Source organism: Vulpes vulpes, chromosome 13 (genome assembly GCF_048418805.1).
Source record: "Vulpes vulpes isolate BD-2025 chromosome 13, VulVul3, whole genome shotgun sequence".
NCBI classification, from domain to species: Eukaryota; Metazoa; Chordata; class Mammalia; order Carnivora; family Canidae; genus Vulpes; species Vulpes vulpes.
Genome location: NC_132792.1, coordinates 57783520 through 57807810, shown reverse-complemented (window position 1 = coordinate 57807810; position 24291 = coordinate 57783520). Strand labels below are relative to the sequence as shown.

At 40.7% G+C, this 24291-nt stretch overlaps 1 protein-coding gene and 1 long non-coding RNA gene across 7 annotated transcripts in view; one reads left to right on the top strand and one right to left on the bottom strand.

Moving 5' to 3' along the window:
- Positions 1-1283: 1283 nt before the first annotated feature.
- On the bottom strand, positions 1284-19073 carry LOC112931888 (uncharacterized). Of its 4 annotated transcripts, XR_011996625.1 has the most exons (6): positions 18964-19073; positions 15717-15908; positions 15487-15608; positions 15104-15171; positions 4205-4397; positions 1284-2180 (listed from the first exon to the last, which is right to left on the bottom strand). It is a non-coding gene; the product is annotated as an uncharacterized lncRNA (long non-coding RNA). The 4 variants fall into 4 exon arrangements; XR_011996626.1 differs by lacking the exons at positions 1284-2180; positions 4205-4397 and adding an exon at positions 7833-7972; XR_011996624.1 differs by lacking the exons at positions 1284-2180; positions 4205-4397 and adding an exon at positions 12437-12892.
- Positions 19074-19272: 199 nt separating this feature from the next.
- The window catches only part of TERF1 (telomeric repeat binding factor 1), a 37312-nt gene continuing 32293 nt past the window's right edge, over positions 19273-24291 (top strand). Inside the window, exon 1 of one of the 3 annotated variants that reach the window (XM_026012574.2) lies at positions 19273-19642. In XM_026012574.2, the coding sequence (XP_025868359.2) occupies positions 19336-19642 (307 nt within the window). In that variant the 5' untranslated portion in view covers positions 19273-19335. The remainder of the gene's footprint in view (positions 19643-24291) is intronic. The other 2 variants (XM_026012584.2, XM_026012591.2) reach the window with 2 other exon arrangements.

The following is a 24291-nucleotide window of genomic DNA, read 5'->3' as shown; positions in this document are numbered from 1 at the left end:
CCCCCCACCAGGAGTTTTTTTTTTTTTTTAATTTTTTTTTTTTTTTTTTATGATAGTCACAGAGAGAGAGAGAGAGACAGAGACAGAGACACAGGCAGAGGGAGAAGCAGGCTCCATGCACCGGGAGCCCGATGTGGGATTCGATCCCGGGTCTCCAGGATCGTGCCCTGGGCCAAAGGCAGGCGCGAAACCGCTGCGCCACCCAGGGATCCCTCCCACCAGGAGTTTGATACAGGATTTGATCCCAGGACCCCGGGATCACCACTGAGCCACCCAGGCATCCCAAGAGAAAGGGTTTGATCTCACTACACATGGACTCTAATTCTAGCTCTTTCACTTAGTAAATGCATGACTTTTGCCAGGTTAACTTTGTGAGCATCCATTTTCCACATTTGTAATATGTGGATAACATATGACTGGGATCCTGTGAGGATTAGCACAATGCTATTGTGAAGCACGTCTGCAATATATCAATGAGAAATAAATGGTTGTTCCCTTTATTTTTTAATCTTGAGAAACAGGTTGGGTTTTTTTTTTTAAAGATATATCTAAGTTTTTTCCTAGCACCAGATGATACAAAGGGTTTTCCTTGGGTAATATTTTGTCATAAGAGTCCAATAACAATAAGAGGCACATGGGTGGCACAGTCAAGTGTTGGACTCTTGATTTTGGCTTAGGTCCTGATTCCATGGTGGTGAGACGGAGCCCTGCTTTGGGGCTTGAGATTATCTCTCCCTCTCCATCTGCCCCTCCCACTCATGTTCTCTCTCATTCTGTCTCTAAAATAAATAAATAGGGGATCCCTGTGTGGCTCAGCAGTTTGGCTCCTGCCTTTGGTGCCTGCCTTTGGCCCAGGGCGTGATCCTAGAGTCCCAGGATCGAGTCACACATCAGGCTCCCTGCATGGAGCCTGCTTCTCCCTCTGCCTGTGTCTCTGCCTCTTTCTCTGTCTCTCATGAATAAATAAATAAAATCTTTAAAAAATAAATTAATTAAATAAATAATCTTTAAAAAAAGAGTCCAACAATAATAAATTTATTTCACAAAATAAAAGACAGCATTAATATTATGTAAATTTCATATAATAAGATTAAAGGCATTGTAAACATAATATGGTTATTAAACAACAGACTTTTCATTTTGACTGGTCCCAAATTCTGTCAGTGATTCTGACTAATGTGAGACAAATTTTCCACAAAAATTCTATAAACTTGTTTCAGCATGAGAACAACTACAAAAGTAGGATTGCAGCTATTCCTACTTTAAAAAAATATGATGTATGACCACCCGGATTTCCAAAACAAGTAAATTAGAAAATGATTATTTGAATCACAAAAACTCATTTACATAAAAAAGCATTATTTTAAATCAGTGTTTCTCAACTGAGGGCATTTGCACCCCCCTACCCAGAGATTTTTGGTTGTCACAACTGGTGGGGAGTACAGGGAAGAGCTACTGACATCTAGTGGGTAGAAGCCAGGGCTGCTATAAACACCCTAAGTGCACAGGACAGCACCCCACAATAAAGGATGGCACCATCTCAAATGGCAACAGTGCTGAGATTGTGAAATGCTGCTTTATTTTTTTTTTTAAGATTTTGTTTATTTATTCATGAGACAGAGAGAAAGACACACAGGCAGAGGGAGAAGGAGGCTCCATGCAGGGAGCCCGATGCGGGACTGGATCCCAGGACCCAGGATCACGCCCTGAGCCAAAGGCAGATGCTCAACCGCTGAGCCACCCAAGTGTCCCAGAAATGCTGCTTTAAATGCACTCTTCTTTGTGTGTATTTAAGTATTTGAAATTGATAAATTGAATAGCACCAATCACGACTTAACCAACACTCACCTACTTTTTTCATTTCATCTTTCTTTTAAGTTTCATTTAGTGTGGATAATTTTACCCCAATCCTTAATGAAAATTATTGCCAAATCCCTGACTTTTCTGTTCTTCACTCTTAGGTCCTATGGTCACTGTAATGTGCAATCACAGACCAAATACAGGAATTAGAATGTTTAGTCCAGAAGGCTAATCAAAACTCTGAATTTTATTTAAAGTCAAATCTTCTCACCTCACATAGCTTGAGTTTGGTTCAAGGTGGAAGCCTGGTGTGGGATAGGGGATGGGAACTCAGTTGGCATCTCGGTTTCTCTGTTCCCTTAAGTGTTATCCCTCCACGGCTGCCACAAAGGAAGAGAAGTAGGAAAAGGTCTTACTTGAACTATTACCATCATCAGCTGATTTTTCACATTTTGGATGACTCTCCTGGTGCTTTCTTTCATGGGCTCTTCAGTACCTCACTGAGTCTTTTACTGCATAATAATTTATCTTGTCTTTGTCCCAAGTTTCTGGCCCATGGTTTCTAAAATCTCTTGGAATGTCCTGAATGCTAGAATCTTTGTAATAATTGGTAGGCCCTTGGGATGCAAACTGGTTACCAGAGAGACCAATTATGGGTCAGAGAACTGGGACTTTGGGTCAGCCAGACCTCTGGGGAGGGGAAGTAGGCTGGAAACTAAGTTCACTCACTTGGCCAATGATTTTGTCAATCATACTTATGCAATAAGACCCCCAATAGAAACTCTGGATAGAGAGGCTCAGTGGAGCTTCCTGCTTGGTGAATATATTGATGTGCCGGAGAGTGACAGATCCTAATTCAATAAAGATCAGGTGTGGAAGCTTTGCATTGTTTCCCAGAACTCGCCCGATGTCCTTTATAATAAAATCATAATCATAAGTACAGCATTTTGTTGAGTTCTGTGAGCATTATAGCAAATAATTAGGGGATAATGGAAAACTCCAAATGTATAGCCAGTTAGTCAATAGTGCAGGTAAGCTGGGTACCTCCAAAGTGCGGGCAGTGTCTTAAGTAAAGGCACTCTTACTGGGAGCATGCCCTTAAACCTGTAGAGTCTGACACTGACTCCAGGCGGTTAGCGGATTGCAATATACACAGTACTTCCCTCTTCCCTTGATAAATTGCAGGATTATCACTATGAAAGATGGGTTTTTAGCATTGCTTTGTCTTGAAGGTATTCACCTTCAGCTTCTTGCTACTGCAATGCCTTTACTACCCAAGGCAGCTTTAGTGGCTGAGACCCAAGACTACCCATACTGACTGTTGGATGCTGTCCACATCTGGTCCATAAGAAGAACTCATACCTCCCTTGCCCTAACAAACTCCAAAAAAAGAGCAGTATTTTTTTTTTGCACTCCAACCAAAGCAAGTGGTAGCTCTTCCTGTCAACTCTGTTTTCTGAGCAGGAGCAGACCTCAGTCTACTGTGCCCCCAACTGCTAGGCCACAAATTAAGATCTATGTGTGAGAAGCTTCACCAATTCTTTGTGGAAGCTTCATTAGACTTTATATGAAGAACACAGAAACTACTCTCACACCTTACATGGGGAAGGGGTGCAGGCTCATGAGATAATGACAACTCCGCCAAAAAATTTTTCACAAATCCCCCTTTCCATTCTCTGGACATTTCATGCCTTAAAATGGGTAGGAAAATTAGAATAGGTTCTAAACCGTTTCCTCTGAAAACGTGAAAACCTATGGTGCTTTGGTTTCTCACCCTGAAATTTCACATTTATTATTTTTGCGTGGCAACTTAACTTGGCATTTTAACATCTGTTACATATTTAATTGAAGCTTACAAACAAAGATGAAAACCAAAGGTAGAAATTTAAAACAAAAATTATAGGAACTGGAAAGCCAATTCTCAATTAGGACAAAACCATCCTGAGTTAATCAGCCAACAGTAGAAACATGAAACTTATAAAAAGTGATTTATAAGAAATTTTTCTGGAAACCTCTATGTTGCTTGATTGTTTTAAGTGTCTAAAAAGAAACATTGTAACTTGTCATTTCAAAGTGAAGTCTGTTTTGGTGATATTGCTGCAGAGGTTAGGGGAGGCAAGATGGAAATATGGGTTCTGGAAGTTCACAGCAGCACCGAAAGGTCTCCCAGTAGTTACACAGCTCACAACAGTGAAAGGTAATTCATGCCACCAACAGTGTCTTGTAGTCGTCTTTATTGTGGATATTTATAACATTGTCTTCTATCCCTTGTTAAAGAGGTTCATAAGAATAAGTGCTAGTTTCTTTGCCAACTTCCTAGTTTAGGCAAGATATTTAGCCTCTTTGGTTTTAACTTTCTCCTATATGATATGGTTAAAACAAAACAACAAACAAACAAACTTACTCAATGAAACAACTCAAGGTTAAAATGGTGATTGATGGGATCCCTGGGTGGCGCAGCGGTTTGGCACCTGCCTTTGGCCCAGGGCGCGATCCTGGAGACCCGGGATAGAGTCCCACGTTGGGCTCCCGGTTCATGGAGCCTGTTTCTCCCTCTGCCTGTGTCTCTGCCTCTCTCTCTCTCTCTCTCTGTGTGACTATCATAAATAAATAAAAATTAAAAAATAAATAAATAAAATGGTGATTGAACATATTTTTATCTCCTTTCTAAAACTGCCCAAAATGAAAATTAATTAATTAATTAATTAATTAGTAAAAGACAGATAGCCTAAATGACATAGACAATAGATGAGGAGACAACAGATGTCCACTGTGGAAAGTAGCTAGATTAGTGATTATTAACTTCATGTAACACAAAAACTAAAGTCTGGCAATGAAGGTATTCTTCTTCAGAACTCTAAAAATCCTAAGAAATGAGAAGAGGCAGGTACCTCCAAAGGCTGAGGTGCAGTGTGAGGCTGAAAAGGTGCAGGTAAAAAAAAAAAAAAAAAAAGGTGCAGGTAAATCCCAGGTATTTCAACTACCCAAGTGCATGACTCACCTCACCCCAGCTGAGGTGAGCTAGGCACTGTGCTGGAAACAGGGACCCCATATGGGAGGAAGATTCCTCTCTGGAGAAACCATCCAGCTCAAGAGAAAAGACCTATGGATACTGCTATTGACTAAATGTTGTGTCCTCCCAAAATTCATTATGTTGAAGCCTGAATGCCAATGTGATGATATTTGGAGGTGGAGCCTTTGAAAGGTAATCAGGTTTTGAAGATGAGGCTCCTATAAATAGGACTGGTGCCCTTATAAGAAGAGACAGGAGAAAATTTGCTTCCCCTCTTCCTCTTCTCCACCATGTGAGGATACAATGAACAGTCAATCATTGTTGAAGAGAGCCTTCACCAAGAACCTGATCATGCTGACACCCTGACACCAGACCTAGCCTCAGAACTGTGAAAAATAAATGTTTGTTGTTTGAGCCCCCCAGTCTACAGTATTTTTGTTATAGCAGTCCAAACTGACTAAGAAAGATATTAGGGCAGCCCGGGTGGCTCAGCGGTTTAGCGCTGCCTTCGGCCCAGGGCGTGATCCTGGAGACCCGCGACCGAGTCCCACGTCGGGCTCCCTGCATGGAGCCTGCTTCTCCCTCTGCCTGTGTCTCTGTCTCTCTCTCTCTGTGTGTCTCTCATGAATAAATAAATAAAATCTTAAAAAAAAGAAAGATATTAAAAATTGGCAGAGATTAGAGGCTCTCATGAAATATCCATGCCTCTCCAATCACCTATAGTGTGGCCCATGGTAGACAAGCCCCACTAACATATATGGCTGCTGAAGTTCAGAATGAGTCTCTCCAGGATGTGCCACTTGGGCATGCTGATTATTTTGAGTTGAAGATTATTAAAGCTCAAAGATTCAGGAAGAGATTTTACCTTCTCCTCAACCGCCTAAAAGAATTTAGATAGAGGGCCTGGTGCAGGATGAGAGCTATCACCAGAGATAACTACAAAGAGTATGGGCTAGATCTGCTAAGCTAGGGGGAACTCAGCAGGGCCTATTTGTTCAAAGCGTTCTCTATGTTCCATTGTTTCTGCATGGTATGGCAAACACTTATTTACCAAACATTTGCTCTTCCCATTTTCTTGTGAATTGTCTTTCTTCCCTTTGAAGCCCAGACCCTTGCCTCCTTCTCCTTTGCTCATGATGGCGTATAAGCTTCAATTGATTGACTGTCTTTTGTGGGGCTCCTGTATATATAAAACTAATTTTGTTTTTCTCTTGTTAATCTGTCTAATGAGAACATAATTAATAGACCACACACAAGCACCTAGAAGGGTAGAGAAAAATTTTTTCCTCCCCTATACTTCCAGTTAGGTTTTTTTTAGTGTCCTATTCTCAAATATAAACAAGGATTTTGAGGCAATTGAGGAAAGCATTTAATATTAAAGAGAGAAACCAAAACAAGTGAATAACAAAGAGGTCAGACAGAAATCAGAAGTAATTAGGGGAGAGACAAACCATAATATATATCCAATGAAAGATAAAAGAAAATATAATGTCTGTGAAACAAGAACAGTAAGCACTTTTTAAAAAGGAATATTCAGGGTGGGATCCCTGGGTGGCTCAGCAGTTTGGTGCCTGCCTTCAGCCCATGGTGTGATCCTGGAGTCCCGGGATTGAATCCTGGGATGGAGTCCCACATGGGGCTCCCTGCATGGAGCCTGCTTCTCCCTGTGCCTGTGTCTCTGCCTCTCTCTCTCTCTCTCTCTCTCTCTGTCTCTGTCTGTCTCTAATGAATAAATAAATGAAATCTTTAAAAGACAAAAAAAGGAATATTCAAAGGAAAAGATAGAGCTTCTAGATATTAAAAAATAAGTTAATGGAAATAAGAATTTCAAAAGAAATACCTCAATTGAAACTATTTCCCAGAAAGCAAAACCAAAAAGATAAAAAGATAAAAGAACTATTTTTATCAAGAGAAAAGATTTTGAAAATGATTAAATGATTAGTCAGAGGGCCATTTTCTATCAGGCGTTCTAGAAAGAAGAAACAGAAAAAAATGGAGAGGAAGAAACTACCAATAATAATACGGTTTATCACACACATAAGATAGGACTAAAGGATATGACTTTCCGAATTCAAAGTAATCACAAAGAGACTAGTACAGTAAATAAAAACAAAACTACACCAAGAAAGAGGATCATGAAATTGGAGATGATTATAAACAAAGAAAAAACTGTAAAGGGTATAGGCAGGAAAAAATATTAGTTTCCAGACAAAGATAAAAACTTTAATCACAACAGAACTCTCTATGGTATTCCTGGATGCTACAAGATAGTGGGGCAATTATCTTCCAGCAATTTCCAATTTTGCATTCTGTATGCAAACTATCCTTCTAGTGAGAAGGGAGAATTATTATATTTCTAGGCAAGAATAGTCACCTCCTGTACATAGAGTAAGGGCACACTTTTCTAGACTGCCAAAAGCAATAGTAAGCCACACGGATGTATGTTACTTATATTTATGCAGACGCTTTCAAACCAGCTGTGGCCCCCATCCCACCCCACATTTTACTCTTTTGCTTGTTGGATTAACAAGTGAGCTAGTAAGAAAGAATTTCACAGAATTTTTGTTGTTGTTGTTAAGATTGACAATATTTGCATGCGGGAGCATTATGCTATGTATTCTATTGTTTAAACAAATATTTCATTACATAGTGACCTCTACTGGGAAGGAGAAATATATCAACAGGGCTGATGAAATAAGCAGCCAAATTAACCTGTTTAGTCAAGGAATTGGTTAATTTGGAAAGGCAATGCTGGTCAAATCTGCTATTAGGAATTGTTAAGTCCCAATTGTACTCTGAATATTTTTATTTTATTTTATTTTATTTTTTTAAAGATTTTTTTCTTTTAATTCATGAGAGACACAGAGAGAGAGAGGCAGAGACACAGGCAGAGGGAGAAGCAGACTCCAAATAGGGAACCAGATGTGGGACTTGAATCCGGGACTCCAGGATAACGCCCTGGGCCGAAGGCAGACACTCATCTGCTGAGCCACCCAGGCATCCCAGATGTACTTTCATTCCATCAGTTTCCCTTCATCGTGGCTTTCTGAGACTTCAGGCCAGGCCCAAAAGGGTGCTGACAGTGGCTCTCTTCTCTCTATTCTGAAATTTCACTGACCAGAAACTGAGCATTCTCCTCCATGCAAAACCTCTTGGTCCCTTGGCAAGAGAAAAACCAAGATTTGTTTTTGATTCCAGCAACTGTGACCTAAGATAAGTCAAATATAATAATTTCTCTGAATCCATTTATTTATTTTTTAAGATTTTATTTATTTTTTCATGAGAGACAGAAAGAGAGAGAGGCAGAGACACAAGCAGAGGGATAAGCAGGCTCCATGCAGGGAGCCTGACGTGGGACTCGATCCCGGGACTCCAGGATCCCACCCTGGGCTGAAGTCAGCGCTAAACCGCTGACCCACCTGGGCTGCCCTGAATCCATTCTTTTAAACAAGGCAAAATATTATCCTTTTCCATTTGAAATAATATTTTTTTAATAAAAATTTTATTTATTTATTCATGAGAGACATAGAAAGGCAGAGACACAGACAGAGGGAGAATCAGGCTCCTCACAGGGAGCTTGATGTAGGACTCAATCACTAGACTGGGATCACGCCCTGAGCTGAATGAAGGCAGATGCTCAATTGCTGACCCAGGTGTCCCCATTTGAAATAATCTGGTGAGGAAGAATAATTTAATGTGCTGTGACATCCTGAGTCATAGAAAGATCTAGCAGTGCTTATGCACTTATTTGCAAAAACAGTTGATATGCATGAGAGCCTTTGGCTTTAATTCTTCAGCAGAGAGAAAGGGGAAGTAAACCTCTAGGCCTAAGTAAGAGCAACAAGGAAAATAAACTCTGGCTGGTGTCTGCTATCCCAGGAGAGACTTCTAGTGAGAAGCAGGAATAGCATAGGTCCTGGGTATCTATCTTACTAAATGGCTAACTTCATTTACTTACTGGTCATGGGTGACTTAACACCTACCTGTCTATACTGCAGGTCCATCTTTTATGAAACTGCAGGATCATAATAGCATCTACCTAATAAACTTGATGCAAAGATTAAATGAGACAATACATAAAAGGCACCTAGGAAAGTTCCTGGCACCAATTAAACATGCAAAAAACATTAGATGTGGCTGATATGATCATTACTATTACCATCATCATTAGTATCTAGTTGATGGGACTTGGTCTGACCTCCTAAAAATAAAAGACAGAAATGGAAGGCTCCTGGTTTTTTGTGAACAGATGCAACAAATCTTGGTGTGCACTTGGTACCTAACAGTTGAAGTTTTCAAATGTTCTAGAGAATTTCACTGGTAAGAATGTTTTCTATTCTTTTGAGTATCAATTTTCTTCTAGTCACGTCTAAGAAAACTATTGAATGAATACAGTCATTCAATAAATATTAATTGAACACCTACCATGTACAGACATTTTTCTAAGCACTGGAGATACAGTAGTGGACCAGACAGACAAAATGTCTTCCCCCCAGAATCCTTACATCTTAATAAAAGAAGCTGACAATAAAAGGAAAAACTGAAATATAAATATGACCAGTTAGTGATACATACTATGCAGAGTATTGCAGACAAGAGCTTTTTAGGTAAAGTGATCAAAGAAAGCTTCTCTGAAGTCCCAACAATTTTGCTTTTGTTTCTCTTGCCTCAGGAGACACATCTAGAAAGAAGTTGCTGCAGCCAAAAGTCAGAGAGGTTACTACCTGTGTTCTCCTCTAGAATTTTAATAGTTTCATGTCTCACATTTAGGTCTTTAATCCATTTTGAATTTATTATAGTGTATGGTGTGGATTGAGCTAGAGGGTATTACACTAAGCAAAATGAGTCAGAGAAAGACAACATATGATATCAGTCACATGGCACATGTAGAATTTAAGAAACAAAATGATCATAGAGGGAAAAAAGAGAGAGGGAGGCAAATCAAGAAACAGATTCTTTTTTTTTTTTAAATGGCATTTTCTTTCTTTTTAAGATTTATTTATTCAGAGAGAGCACGAGAGAGGCAGAGACAGGCAGAGGGAGAAGCAGGCATCATACAGAGAGCCTGATGTGGGACTCGATCCAGGGTCTCCAGGATCATACCCCGGGCTGCAGGCAGCGCTAAACTGCTGTGCCACCAGGGCTGCCCGAGAAACAGATTCTTAACTATAGAGAACAGATGGTTTACCAGAGGGGAGATGGGTAGAGGGAGGGGTTAAATAGGTGATGGAGATTAAGGAGGATACTTGTTTTAATGAGCACCAGGCATTGTATGGAAGTGCTGAATCACTAAATTGTACACCTGAAACTAATATTACACTGTATATTAACTAACTAGAATTTAAATAAAAACTTAAAGCTAAAAAAAAAAAAAAACAAAAAAAAAAACTCAAAGCTTCTCTGAAGAAGGTGGCATTTGAATGCAATGGGTTGACAAGAGATCTATGCAATTATTTGGGAGAATAATCAAGTCAGAGGTAACATCAAGTGCAAAGGCCCTGAGACAAGAGTGAACATGGTTTATTTAAGGAATAGCAAGAAGGCCAGAGTGACTATAGCAGAGTGAGCAATGGGCAAAGTTTTTAAGAGCTATCATTAGAAACATAAATAGAAGCATGGTTATGTAATGCCTTTTAGGCCTTAGTAAGGAATTTGGATTTTATTCTAAGAGTGATCACAAATCATTATAGGTTTTGAGCAGATGAAAAAAAAAAAAAAAGACCATGGTAAAATCAAAGCGATCCATTGGGAGACTACTAGGGTCCAAATGAGATAAGGATCTGTGGCTTAGGATGGAGATGAAGATGATGGGTAGTAGCTAGATTCTGGATCTATTCTGAAAGTTGAGCTGACCACAGCTATTGAAGGACTGGATGTGTTGTGTGAGGTAAAGAAAGGAATTAAGGATGAAGCCTGTATTTGGAGCCCAATTAATTGGCTGAGGTACAGGGGAGGAAAATCCTTCTCTTCTAGTTCCTTTGGCTGTTCTACTAACTAAATTTACATAAGACAGATTAACAGGAGAAAAACAAACTTCATTTTGTACATAAAGGAGCTCATAAAAATGAGACTCAAAGAAGTGACCAAAGCAGGCAGCTCAAAGCATACCTTTGAGACAAAGAAACAATAAATTTGTGAAAAATTGACAAGACAAGGGGTCTGGGCTTGAAGGAGCAAATTAATGAAGAAGTAACAAGATTTGTTTATACACCCTCCTCGGACCTGAATTTCCTATCTCTGGTGATAAGGATGCCTTTTACTTTTCACATAGGAATTTATTTCCTGATTTCAGGGGGACAAAGAAGGGTCATAGTGTCCTTCTTGTACCAGCTGTTTCTTAAACAACTTTAATTCAAAATAATCATCAAAACAAGAGCAATAATTAGTAATCAAAATGGCACATTTTGGGGTGGCCTATTCTGAACTCCATCAGAGGGAATATGAGGGGTGGGTCCCTAGTTTGACAGGGTGGGGGTTACAGTTGGACTTGTTAAATTTAGAGGCATAATAATCCAAGCAGTGATGTGGGATAGCTCAGCAGAAATGCTAGGGAAGGAGACTTATCTTTGGGTCTTGGCAAGATCTGTGATCTGAAACAAGGAGAGGAGAGATGATCCAATTAGAGAATGAATATAGTGAGAATCAGGAAGAGGTTGAAAAGCTGAGGATGGGATTATTCTAATATTTATTGTTTAGGGAGACATGACACAGCCAACAGGAATACCGAGAAGTGGCTAGGAAGGTGTGAGGAAAACCAGAAAGGGAAGGCATCCTGTAAGTCAAATACAGAAAATTTATCAGGAGGATGGTACGATCGACTGGTCAGTGATGCTGAGTTTTCCATAACCCTTAGATATCACAGAATAATTTTAATAGCTGGTACCTCAGTATAGCAGTTTATAGTGGCAAAGTATGTTTGTTGGTACAGTAATTTTATAGAACATCCTGTGAAAAATGAGTGCAATGGTCAATTATGGGACATGCTGGATGTTACGTTTTACTCAGAAGTTCATAATCTACAGTAGTGTATGGATTAGTATATGGCCCTGACAAGCCCATGGAAAAGAAAACTGCTACTTTCTTAAAACCAGGAATTCCCAAACTGTGTTTTTTTAAACCAAGTCTAGTGGGAATAATTCTAAAGCAATAAAACCCAACCATTCTAGGTATACAACTTTATGAATTTTTATACAATCATGTAACTACCACCACAATCCCAACCGATTTTAAATCATGAATTGGGTCAACTTTGAATGTCTCTAGCTCCACTTGGGGAAATGAGGGTTTGTGTAGCACTTCTACATATATTATCCCATTTAACCCTCATGCCAGCTCTGAGTTACACACTGATGGGGTTCCAGACATGCTACCCCAGAAAGTGGCACTTTGGCATGCTAAAGACCTTAAGCTGAAGAAAATTTTTCTAAATGCTGGAAGGTCACTCAACCTCCCCCACTCCCATCACCTTTCTTCCCTGAAATTAGGCCATAAAACTCCCATGTGAAAGGTCCCCTCCCTGTACCAGGAGGAGGGAAGACATCACTAGAGACAGGAATTTGGAGCCAAGAAATCTATATAAACAAACCTTGTTTTTTTTTTTAAGATTTTATTTATTCATGAGAGACAGAAAGAGAGCAGAGACACAGGCAGAGGGAGAAGCAGACTCCATGCAGGAAGCCTGATGTGGGACTCGATCTCCGGTCTCCAGGATCACACCCTGGGCAGAAGGCAGGCTCTAAACTTCTGAGCCACCCAGGGATCCCCTAAATAAATCTTGTTAAACTAACTCTTATTTTCCTAGATATTTCTTCACCATTTACTTCTTCTAGCCTAAAACTTTTTGATTGTCAATTCTTCACAAGTTCACCATTTCTTTCTCTAAAAGTTATAAAAGCTTCCTAGTCTGGTCACTTCTTTAGCTCTTCATTCTCTTGTGAAGGCTCCCATGTACCAGTAAAAATTCAATACAGTCTGTGTATTTTTCTCCTATGAATCTTTGCCAGTTTAATTTTCAGACACAGCCAGGAACCCTAAGAAGGTTGAGAAAAACTTTTTCCTCCTTTGCAGTACCATTATTTCCTATAAGACAGAAAAAGAAAGAGCCATAGAAAAGCAAGGAATCCTATTCAAGGTCACACAAAGCTACTCAGTGAAAGAGATAGATTGAATACAAATGATCAAATAAATCCTCTTTTTGATTGGCAGGGTGGAAAAATAACACTGGGACAGACTATCAACAATTAAGACTATTTATTGAGGGCAGCCTGGATGGCTCAGGGGTTTAGCACCTGTCTTCAGCCCAGGGCCTGATCCTGGAGTCCCAGGATCAGTCCCACGAGCCTGCTTCTCCCTCTGCCTGTGTCTCTGCCTCTCTCTCTCTCTCTCTGTCTCTCATGAATAAATAAATAAAATCTTTAAGAAAAAAAAAAAGACTTTATTGAGTCCTTGATCCATCAAGCAACTCTTTAAAAAAACAGGTGTTGTTATTCTTAACACATAGGAACATAGGAGTTAAGTATTAAGGGGTCAATCATTTTGCTCAAGGGTAAGGAGTTAGAAATTGGTGAAGAAAAAATTCAAATCTAGTCTTTCTGAATTCAGAGCCTGAAATTCTAGCTGCATGGTGCTTTCTTGTCCTACACAGTAGCCATTAGCTAGCTATATTGGGCTATTTGAGAACTTGAAATGTGGCTACTCCAAATTGATCTATGTGTAAACATAAAATATACCAGGATTTTGAAGACATTTTAAAAATGTAAAACAGCTCAGTAATTTTTTATACTGATTATATATTAAAACATAATATGTATTTTGGATATACTGGCTTAAATAAACTGTGATATTAAAATGAATTTCCAGGGGCCTGGGTGGTAGCTCAGTGGGTTAATTAAGCATCTGCCTTTGGCTCTAATTGTGATTCCAGGGTCCTGGGATCAAGCCCCTGCATTGGGCTCCCTAGTTGGGGTTGGGGGGTCTGCCTCTCCCTCTCATCCCAACCACCTACTCATGCTTTCTCTCCCTCTTTCTCTCTCTCAAATAAGTAAATAAAATCTTAAAAAAAAAATTTCACCTCCTTACTTTTTAAAATGTGGCTCCTAGAAAATTAAAAATTACATATGTAGCTCATGCACTGTTTTAATAAACATAGGCTGTCCATAGAATTTATTTCTTAGTGTTGTGGTCAAGAAATTTCCCTTTATTTTTCTATCCAGGGGTAAGACACATCACCAGGATATGCTGTTTTATCCAGAGTTGTTTTTTTTCCGGGAGAAATAGGTAGAAACAGGATTCTTCCTTTGGTCCTCAGCTGTTTGCAGTCCTATTCTTTTGTTCCTACATAATGTTATTGCATTCATTTTTGACAGATGCATTTTATTAAAAATATTAGCTAATCAATGATTTGTTAAAGGCATGCACCAGAAGGTCTTTCTTTCTTTCTTTCTTTCTTTCTTTCTTTCTTTCTTTCTTTCTTTCTTTCTCTCTCTCTCTCTTTCTTTCTTTCTTCTTTCTTTCTTTTTTTTTTTTTTAAATAAAGCAATGATATGCAATGATCATGGGGAGTCATACTGGACTCCGGCATCCAACCTGCTGTATTTCCTGGAAGGGCAAGCCAGCAGCTCTCTGATGCCTGTATTCTGTGTCACATCCCACGCTTATCCTGAAATGTATGTAATACCTCCTAAAACATCTCAAGGGGCTACCAAGATCTTCTAAATATTTTTAAAGCTCTAAAGAATTAGAATTATTTGAAATAATATGTTCCTTCCTGAAACCTGCTTCATTCTGGCTCTGAACATTCCTTTAGTCATTGGTATTAATTTATCGATTCTGAAAAAGGAAGAAGTCTTCATAAGAGTGTGCTTCTTTAGACTAGGAAGATAAAAGTATTATAGTGTGTGTGTGTGTACATATATATATATATATATATATATATATATATTTATATACACTCACATATATTTATCTGTAGTGTCCACTACCTCAAAGTGAAGTGGAAATCTGGCACTTCTCTAGTATCATTTTTTTTTTTTCTCTAGTATCATTTTATTTGTGTGGTTCAGTAGCTGTCAATCCCATTTCTGTATTGGAATCAACTGGGGAAGTTTTGAAAAATACAAATGCTTGCACTTTGCTCCTAGAAATTCTAATTTAGTGAATCTGAAGTCTACCTCAGCCAACTGAGAAAATGTGAGGCACAAATGAAGTTGAGAACTATTTGTGAGGACAGCGAAACTAATATTTTAGGTTCCCTAACACTTACTTTTAAAAAACAAATTAGTTTGCACCCACCTCTCTCTTCTGTCCTCTCTGCCTGCAAGGTTTATCAGGACATAACCCCGTTGTAAATCAAGGAAGATCTGTGTGTAATTTGGATAATCAAAAGACACTTATAAGTGCGAAATAAAACAGTTTATATTACTCATAATGAGACCATTAGCTTATGTAGTCACAAATTTTCAATATGGTAAACACAATTTAAGAAACTTATGAGTTTAAAAAAAAAAAGAAACTTATGAGTTTCAAAGTGTTCCTTTAGAAAACAGTACAAGGGAAAAACAGTCTTGGGAATTGCAACAGCACAGGAAATACCATCTAGACTTCACGGGAATCTATATTAGTTAGCTTGGGCTGCCATATAAAATATCACAGACTTGGTGACTTAAACAACATACATTTATTTTCTCACAGTTCTGGAGGCTGGAAAGTCAAGATCAAGGTATTGGCTGATTTGGTTCCTGGTGAGGACTCTCTTCCTGGCTTGCAGATGGCTACCTTCTCACTGTGTCTTCCATGGCTGGGGAGAGAAAGAGGGGAGAGAACTCTCTCTGGTGTCTCTTCTTACAAGGCTACTAATCCTACAGGATCAGGTCCTCACTTTATGACTGTATTTTACCTTACTTACCTCCTTAAAAGCCCAATCTCCAAGTACAGTAACATTGAGGGTTAGAGTTTCAACACATGACTTTGAGGGTATGGGGGTGGGTAATACAATTCAGTCCATAGAAGAATCTTTCCACAGTATCTTTGTCCAGCGATCAGCCAGCCATTACCCCAATGATTCTAGTGAAAAATCAGTACTTCTTGTGGAAAAGCTCTAATGGATAGAAAGCACATGTGATATGAAATCAAAGTTGTATCCCCAAAACTTCAGTCTTTGGTTCATGATATGCTCTTAGGAACATCACAAAAACTCAAATCAAATCTCTCCTCTCATGATGCCCCTGTAACTAAAGGTAAGTGCAGCTGTTATGGAGCTCAATCCACAAACTAAAGTTTGTAAGAAATATAATCTCCTAATTTTACCCAAGGGAGGACTTTTTTTTTTTTTTAATTTTTTTCAAGGGAGGACTTTAAAATCACCACATTCAAGATTTTCTCCTGACTCACCCATTCCTTCACCTCAAACTACTAGGGTCCATCTCCTTTAAAGCAATCATGAAGGAAATGATATAAACTTTTCTTTTTTTTTAAGATTTTATTCATTTATTCATGAGAGACACACACACAGAGGTGGAGACATAGGCAGAGGGAGAGGCAGGCTTCCTGCAGGGAGCCTAAAGCGCGGCTCCATCCCAGGACTCTGGGATCATGCCCTAAGCCAAAGACAGATGCTCAACCACTGAGCCACCCAGGCAAAAAAAAAAAAAAACCTCTCCCTACCTCAGAATCTTTGTTAATTACATAGAATTTCCTGAAATGCCATGTTTTGATTTATCTATCATACCATTAAATTAGAATATATACAGCTAAAGTGTGACCGAGACTATATTTTACAAGTGTTATGGTAGCTATTTTACAGTTATCACAGCTGAGTTTTCTGATCATAGCAGTGTCAAACTATTATTTCAGAAGAATCAATCTACCATCCACGTTGATGAGTAGGTTTAAGAAATTAATACATTTTTTTTTTCTTTTATGAGACTTTCTCCTCCAGGCCTATTTTCTGGTCCACAACCCAATAAAACTCTGTTGACTTCCCACTGGAATAAAAGTTTAAAATAATTTTGACCCACCCTATTAAGTCAGTCCTTCCTAAATATTCTTCAGTGAAATACCAGAAGAGGACAGAAAGTGCAATATGTAGCTGGAAGTAGCCCCTAAACTAAAATTTTGTTGCTGATTAAGATTAAATCCTAATGAAAATTTTCCACTTCATATCTTTATACATCATTCCTTTATTTTTTTTAGATTTTATTTATTTATTCATGAGAGACACAAAGAGAGGCAGAGACATAGGCAGAGGGAGAAACAGACTCCATGCAGGGAGCCTGATGTGGGACTCCATTCCTGAATTTGGATCACGCCCTGAGCCAAAGGCAGCCGCTCAACAGTTGAGCCACCCAGGGGTCCCACATCATTCCTTTAAATATTAAAAAAGGTTTCACTTCCGTGAATCTTTCAGTGAATTGATGCCATAGGAAAATACATTTGTTTACTTTGTGGCTTTGAATAAATTGGTGATATACATAAAAATAAGCCTTAACTCCTGCTGGAAGAAGCGGAAGCTTGGAGGAGAGGAAGAAAAAGCAGGCCCCATGTAAAAGCATTGAATAACAAAAAATTTCAGTGTGAAAACCTGAGGTTTGCTTGATATGCTCATAACATACCTTAGCCCTTATTCCCTTAGACCCTGTAGTACTTGCAACAGGACTTCCTTTCCATGGGGCCACTAGAGCCTGAAGGTGCAATCCCTTCTGATTCATTACTCTCTTTCGCAACAGCAAATATCCTGCTTTTCCAGCTAATATTCATTGAGCACTTATTATGTATTTGGTTTACTTTTGAACTCTTCACATTTGTTAACGCTTTAAATCCTCTCAACAAATCTATGGTGATGGCATTATTATTATGCCCACTATACGTAAGGGAAATCTGAGCTATAACTCATCCAAGGTCACCCAACTAGTGCATAACTGGTAGGTGACATTCTCACCTAGGCATTCTTAATGGTTACAACATAGTGCTTTAAATGACTCCACTTCTAAACTATGGCCTTAAGGCAATAACAAATGTGTAGAACACATAAAGCCTTGATAATGTTGCATGTGTCATAAAGAAAAAGGGTTTAAGGAGATCCCTGGGTGGCTCAGCCGTTTAGTGCCTGCCTTTGGCTGGGGCGTGGTCCTGGAGTCCTGGGATCGAGTCCCACATGGGGCTCCCTGCATGGAGCCTGCTGCTCCCTCTGCCTCTCCCTCTCTCTGACATTCATGAATAAATAAATAAAATATTAAAAAAAAAGAAAAAGGGTTTAAGAGTAGACTCTTTATTCATATTGAATATTGGAAATGGGCAGCCCCGGTGGCGCAGCGGTTTAGCGCCGCCTGCAGCCCAGGGCGTGGTCCTGGAGACCCTGGATCAAGTCCCACGTCAGGCTCTCTGTATGGTGCCTGCTTCTCCCTCTGCCTGTGTCTCTGCCTCTCTCTCTCTCGGTCTCTATGAATAAATAAATAAAATCTTTAAAAAAAATGAATATTGGAAGTGCATAAATCATGTTCAAAAGTAAATATCACCCACGTAGAGAAACAGAATATAACGAGAGATCCCCATTCCCTCTTACGCTCTAAGTTTCAACTTCAAAATAAATTTTCACTTATTATTTACTGAACCCCATAATCTGTTTAAAACCCTAATTAGGGGCACGTGAGTGGCTCAGTGGTTGAACGTCTGCCTTTGGCTCAGGTCCCGATCTCGGGGTCCTGGGATCCAGTCCCACATGCGGCTCCCCGCAGGAAGCCTGCTTCTCCCTCTGCCTCTGTCTCTGCCTCTCTCATGAATAAATAAAATCCTTTAAAAAAAAAAATCCATTTCCCTAGTAATATACTCTTTCTAGAGCAGTGATCCTCAAAATGTGGTCCCCAGACAAGCAGCCTAGCATCAACTGGGAACTTGTTAGACTTGCAAATTCGAGAATCTCAGTGCAGTCCCACGGAGCAGAAACTCAGGGAACGGAGCCCAGCGATTACGTTTTCACAAGCCCCCGAGGTACCTGTGATGCACTAAGGTTGCAGAGGCAGGGACGTAAGTCCGCTGGAAGGGTTTGGGTTGGGGAATCCTAGCGTCTAAAGCGTTATCCCTGAAAAACGGGGACAGGTTCTAATAACCTAACTGGTGTTTTTTTGTTTTGTTTTGTTTTCTTTTAAGTAACCTACCTTTTTGAAGGATACCACGGATAAAACGCTTTCCTATTTGAACTACCCGTGTTGCCATTCCTGTCCCTGCCGCAGTTTACCAGGAGCGCGAGGCGGCCCCTCCCTCCCCAGGCCCCAGGTCGCCCCGGGGTTGCGGCCCGCCCGTTGACCAATAAGAACCCGCCCCAGCGTGGCGGGGAATTCAACATCCAGGGGCGGGAGCAAGGCTCGGCCAATCAGAAGCAAGGCTCAAGTCGCTCGCCCATCCGAGCAGCGTGATTGGTGGTTCCGCGCCGGCGGAAGAGACCCTCGCGGGCACCGGGCAGGGCCCTTCAGTACCAGCCAATCGTCGCTCGGCGCCTGGAGGGGCCGGGCCCGCGCGAGCGACCAAACATGGCGGAAAGTGCTCCCTCCGCGGCTCCGAGCCCGCGGGGCTGTGCGGACGGGGAGGACGCGGCGCCCCCAGAAGAGGCGACGGCAGAAACGCCGAGAGATGACCAGGAGCAGTTTGAGTGCCAGGAACTGCTCGAATACCAGGTGCAGGTGGGGGACCCTGAGGAAGAAGAGGACGCGGGCGCGGTGGCCGAGGCCGAGTCGGTAGCTGCCGGCTGGATGCTCGACTTCCTCTGCCTGTCGCTCTGCCGGGCCTTCCGCGACGGCCGCTCCGAGGACTTCCACCGGGCCCGCGACAGCGCCGAGGGTGAGTGCTGGGCGCGCCGGGCCTGGGGGCGACACACGCCGCGGGCGCGGGCACCTCGGCTGGCCGGGCTTGCGGCGCTGCGGCCCCGGCGGGGGCAGGCGCGGGGGACCGAGGCTCCGAGGCTCCGAGTTAAATGAACGTTGTTGGTACCAATCCCGCATCCGCCTGTTTTCAGCCTCTCAGGTTTTCTCATTCTAATTTTTTTCTCTTCAGTAAAAAGAGTAAGACTCCCGTTTGGAATTGATAACAGGATTTGGTGAGTGAAAATGTGTGAAATCGGGCATCCCGGGTGGCTCAGCGGTTCAGCGCCGCCTTCGGCCCAGGGCGTGATCCTGGAGACCCGGGGTCGAGTCCCACGTCGGGCTCCCTGCATGGAGCCTGCCTCTCCCTCTGCCTGTGTCTCTGCCTCTCTCTCTGTCTCTCATGAATAAATAAAATCTTTTTTAAAAATGTGTGAAATTGCCACGTCTTTTTTCTTCTCTGGCGCTTGTATTTGTTTTTTTCAACTCCGGTATTTCTGGGATGGCATGAATGCATGCATGTTTTTTTTTTTTAAGATTTTATTCATTTATTCATGAGAGACACAGAGAGAGAGGCAGAGACACAGGCAGAGGGAGAGTCAGGCTCCATGCGGGGAGCCCGACGTGGGACTCGATCCAGGGACTCCAGGATCACACCCTGGGCTGAAGGCAGCGCTAAACCGCTGAGCCATCCAGGGATCCCCTGGGATGGCATTTATGAAGCACAGTGGCCTCCAAGGGACCCAAGAATCGGGGGTCCGATTGTGACGTTTTTAGATCTCCTTTGGCATGCCTGCACAGTCTAGGCTGCAGGATAAAAATAACTGTCAGTGACATTTCCTACCTAAGACACCACAGTCTGTAACTGAGACAAAGATACAGACCCGTAGAGAAAGAGTGACTTGGCCTGGCTTTTTCAATGATGACAGAAAAATGCTCTATTTAATATAAAATTAAATACTTCAGAAAACTATATTGACACATTTCATCTTCATAGTAAGCCCATTCCTTAGGTAAGTGATCTTATATAGAGTGGACTAACCTAGCAGCCTCAAGTATTGGTAGATGAAAAGGATTGTGACCACGTCTGTGCCTTATCTTCCAGCTCAAGAACTGGCCCTCCACCTGTATCAGATATCACAGATGCCGTGGTTAATTAACATTTATGAAAACGTTAAATCCCGATATGAGTTCATTATGTAGATTACCTCATCTTCCTTTGGGGGATGGAGAGGGGACATTTGGCTGGCTCTTTGGCTCCAGTCACAAAATTCCTCACCAACAGGTTAAGACTGTATTTCTGGGGGAGGTTGAAAGGACAGTTAGATTTGGTGTTAAGCCCCAGATTGGGGACTCAGCCTGAATGACCATTTTGGGCCAGTGGTTTTAACAGTCGTTGCATATGTATTTCTGTACATATCTAGGCACAGGTTAGTATATGCTCATATATTTCTTTGTTCTGTTAGATGAAAGGGTACAGAAGCAATGGAACGCTACATAGCAACCTAGCACTCCAGTCTTGGTCTCTAATACCATTCCTTAATAAAGGGAACAATAGCTCTTTGGAAAAATGGCTTGATTCTTGGACAGGAAATATGCAAGATGAACCTGGAGCATCTTGTGCCAGAAAGTAAGGGAGTACTTAAAAACCAAACCCCCAAACAGAAAAACCCACAATGGTGGCAACACAAAGGGACGCAGAAGCAACTGCAGAGCTTGCAATGGCCAGAGCAACTCAAGCAAGAAAATAGTTTGGATTAGAATCCAAAGGTAAAATAATTATGAGTCCATACATATTGATGTAAATAAAGATGGAAAAAATAAATGGCAGGAAAAAACCATATCATGCAGAAGAATCCCCAGTAATTTATGTAGCTGCTATATCCTCAAGGAGGTGAAGTATAACACCCCACTCCTTCACCTCAAGGAGGTGAAGTATAACACTCCACTCCTTCACAAGGAGGTGAAGTATAACACCCCACTCCTTAAGTGTATTGTGCATGGTGACTATTCTGAAAACTACAGTATGGAATTGGAGGGAGGAAAACTTTACATTCAAGAAATCTAGCAAGCACTACTTCACGCCTACGTAATCAAGGTCAACAAGAACAGTGACATTTGGTAGTATCTATACTTGATATGATGTGTTGAAATGGGACTCTGATATTCTCAAAACCCATTAACCCCAGTCAAATTATAAGAAAAACAGCAGACAAATCCCAATACAAACTGCCAAGGTCATCAAAACCAAGGAAAGTCAGAAACTTTCATAGGCAAGAGACACCTAAAGAAACACGATAAGTAAATGTAATGTGTCCTGGGTGGGATTTGCAAGCAGAAAAAGGAAGTTAAGTAAAAACTAAGGAAAACTAGGAACTTGAAACGTTATTAATGTTGGCTCATTAATGTAATATATACCATACTAATAGGGGGAACTGGGTGGAGGGTATATAGGACTAATATCTTCATAGTAATTCTGTTAATTTACAGAATTACCTTTCTGAAAAATAAAGACTCCTTTTGAGTCTCTAGATCAAGCCCCAAAGAATAATCTAGGTTACCTCTATTATTTTAAGGTTAAGGGCACAGAAACCCAGAGAAGAGTAAACTGTTGTTGTTGTTGTTTTTTTTTAAGATTTTATTTATTCATGAGAAATACAGAGAGGCAGAGACACAGGCAGAGGGAGAAGCAGGCTCCATGTAGGGAGCCCAACATGGGATGATTCCGGGTCTCCAGGATCTCACCCTGGGCTGAAGGTGGCACTAAACTGCTGAGCCACCCTGGCTGCCCTAGCTCTTTCATTCTGACTCAGAATTGTTCTCACGCATCTCCCTTACCTCAGATAATGCCTTTTCTAGACTGTATTCCTAACCTCTCTTTCTCCATGGAAAGCAGTGTAAAGATAGTGATTAAGAGTGTGGACCCCAGAATAAATGGTCTGAGTCTGTTTCCTGGCTTTGCTACTTTCTAGCTGTAAGGCCTGAAGCAAGTTACTAACCTCTTGGTACCTCGATTTCCTCATCTGTAAAATGGTGAGATAGTAGTATCTATATCACAGAGCTGTTTCTCAGGTATAGAGCAAAGTTTCTCAGCCTCAGCACTACTGACATTTGAACCATGTAATTCTGTGAATGCATGGTGGGGGCAGGGGTTGTGTAGGCATGAAGGTGGAGGTTCTCCTGTACATTGTAGAATGTTTGGCAGCCTCCCTGACCTCAATTACCAAATGCTAGGGGCACACCCCTTCTACTCATGATGATCAGAATTGTCTTCAGCACTGCCATATGTCCCTAGGGGACAAATTCATCCCTAGTTGAAAACCACTGGTGTAAAGTGCTTAGAATAGTGCCTGGTATTATCAGTGCTTAAATACAGTTGCTATTAAAGCTAGTCATTTGATGTCCCTAATGTGTTTTTCTGTCAGCAGTGTTTTGTTACAGGTGAGGAAAAAGCAGGGCAGTGCTATGTAGGATATTTGTAGTTATTGCATAGTGGACTAAATTGAACATAGAGTGAAGTGAAGATGGAGGTCTGACTTTCTTCTCTAGGATGGCGCAGGTCCTTTTGTTTTACTTCTATACCATACTTAACCTTGGTGGCATTAAAATTTTAAATAATAACTGACATAAATTTTGAGTTATGTCTTCTCAAACTAAAACCTTCCTGAGGGGCAGGGGCTGGCTGTCTTATTAGTCCCTGACATTGGGTAGCAGTAGATGTTTATTAAGTATTGAATGAATTGTTTAAATTTTATATAACTCTGTTCTCTCTGAATCCTGTTTAAATTGTGGCTATATTTCGTCTGGATAATCTCTAGAATAACATAAGATTATGCTAGTTTAGAATTGAGGAAATACATACAAAAAATATTTATTTCCTTGGTAGCTGCAGGACGACTGCTTTTGGTTTTGCTAGTTGATTTAATGTTTGTAATACACACCAACCAAGCCCTGGGTGAAGTATAACAGTCATACCTTCAGGTCTTTAAACATGATTTCCTCAGAGAAGCTTTCCAACTTCTCCAGCTAGCTACTAAAACACACTCTAAAGGTTTGTTACATGCATCACAGCATTCTGTAGTTTTTCAGTTTTCTCCATGTTTTTTACTGTTTAATCATTTGTCTTTTGTTAACTACATAGTAATAATAAACACACTGAGGCCTACGATTATGGCTTATGCACCATTATACTCATAATATCTGGGCGGGCATTCAAATATTTGGGAAATTAATATTAATAAATTTGTTTTTATACATCTGCAGTTTTTCTTCTTTGAAGTTAGGGTTGAGGAGAAACAGGTTCTGACTGAGAAATAAACTTTTTTGCTGAAATTGTATCCTGGAAGTTTTAAATCAGTAGCAGAAGGGGAAGATATAGGTAGTTGGTAAACTGGGGCCTAAGGTTGCCACCCCTTTTCCATGTCTGGTTCCATGACTTCCTGTCCCAAATCAAGTTACAATAGGAAAGGGAACCATTCTCTTTTATTTTGCTTGGTAATGATCTAGACAGGAGACAAAGAAGGGGATGACAACAAGTCCCAAGAATGAGGAGCATGAGCCCATTCATTGTACTGTCTACTTCTGAGGTACTGTCCCTAAGACCTTTATCAAAGCGTAAAAGACCTCTAC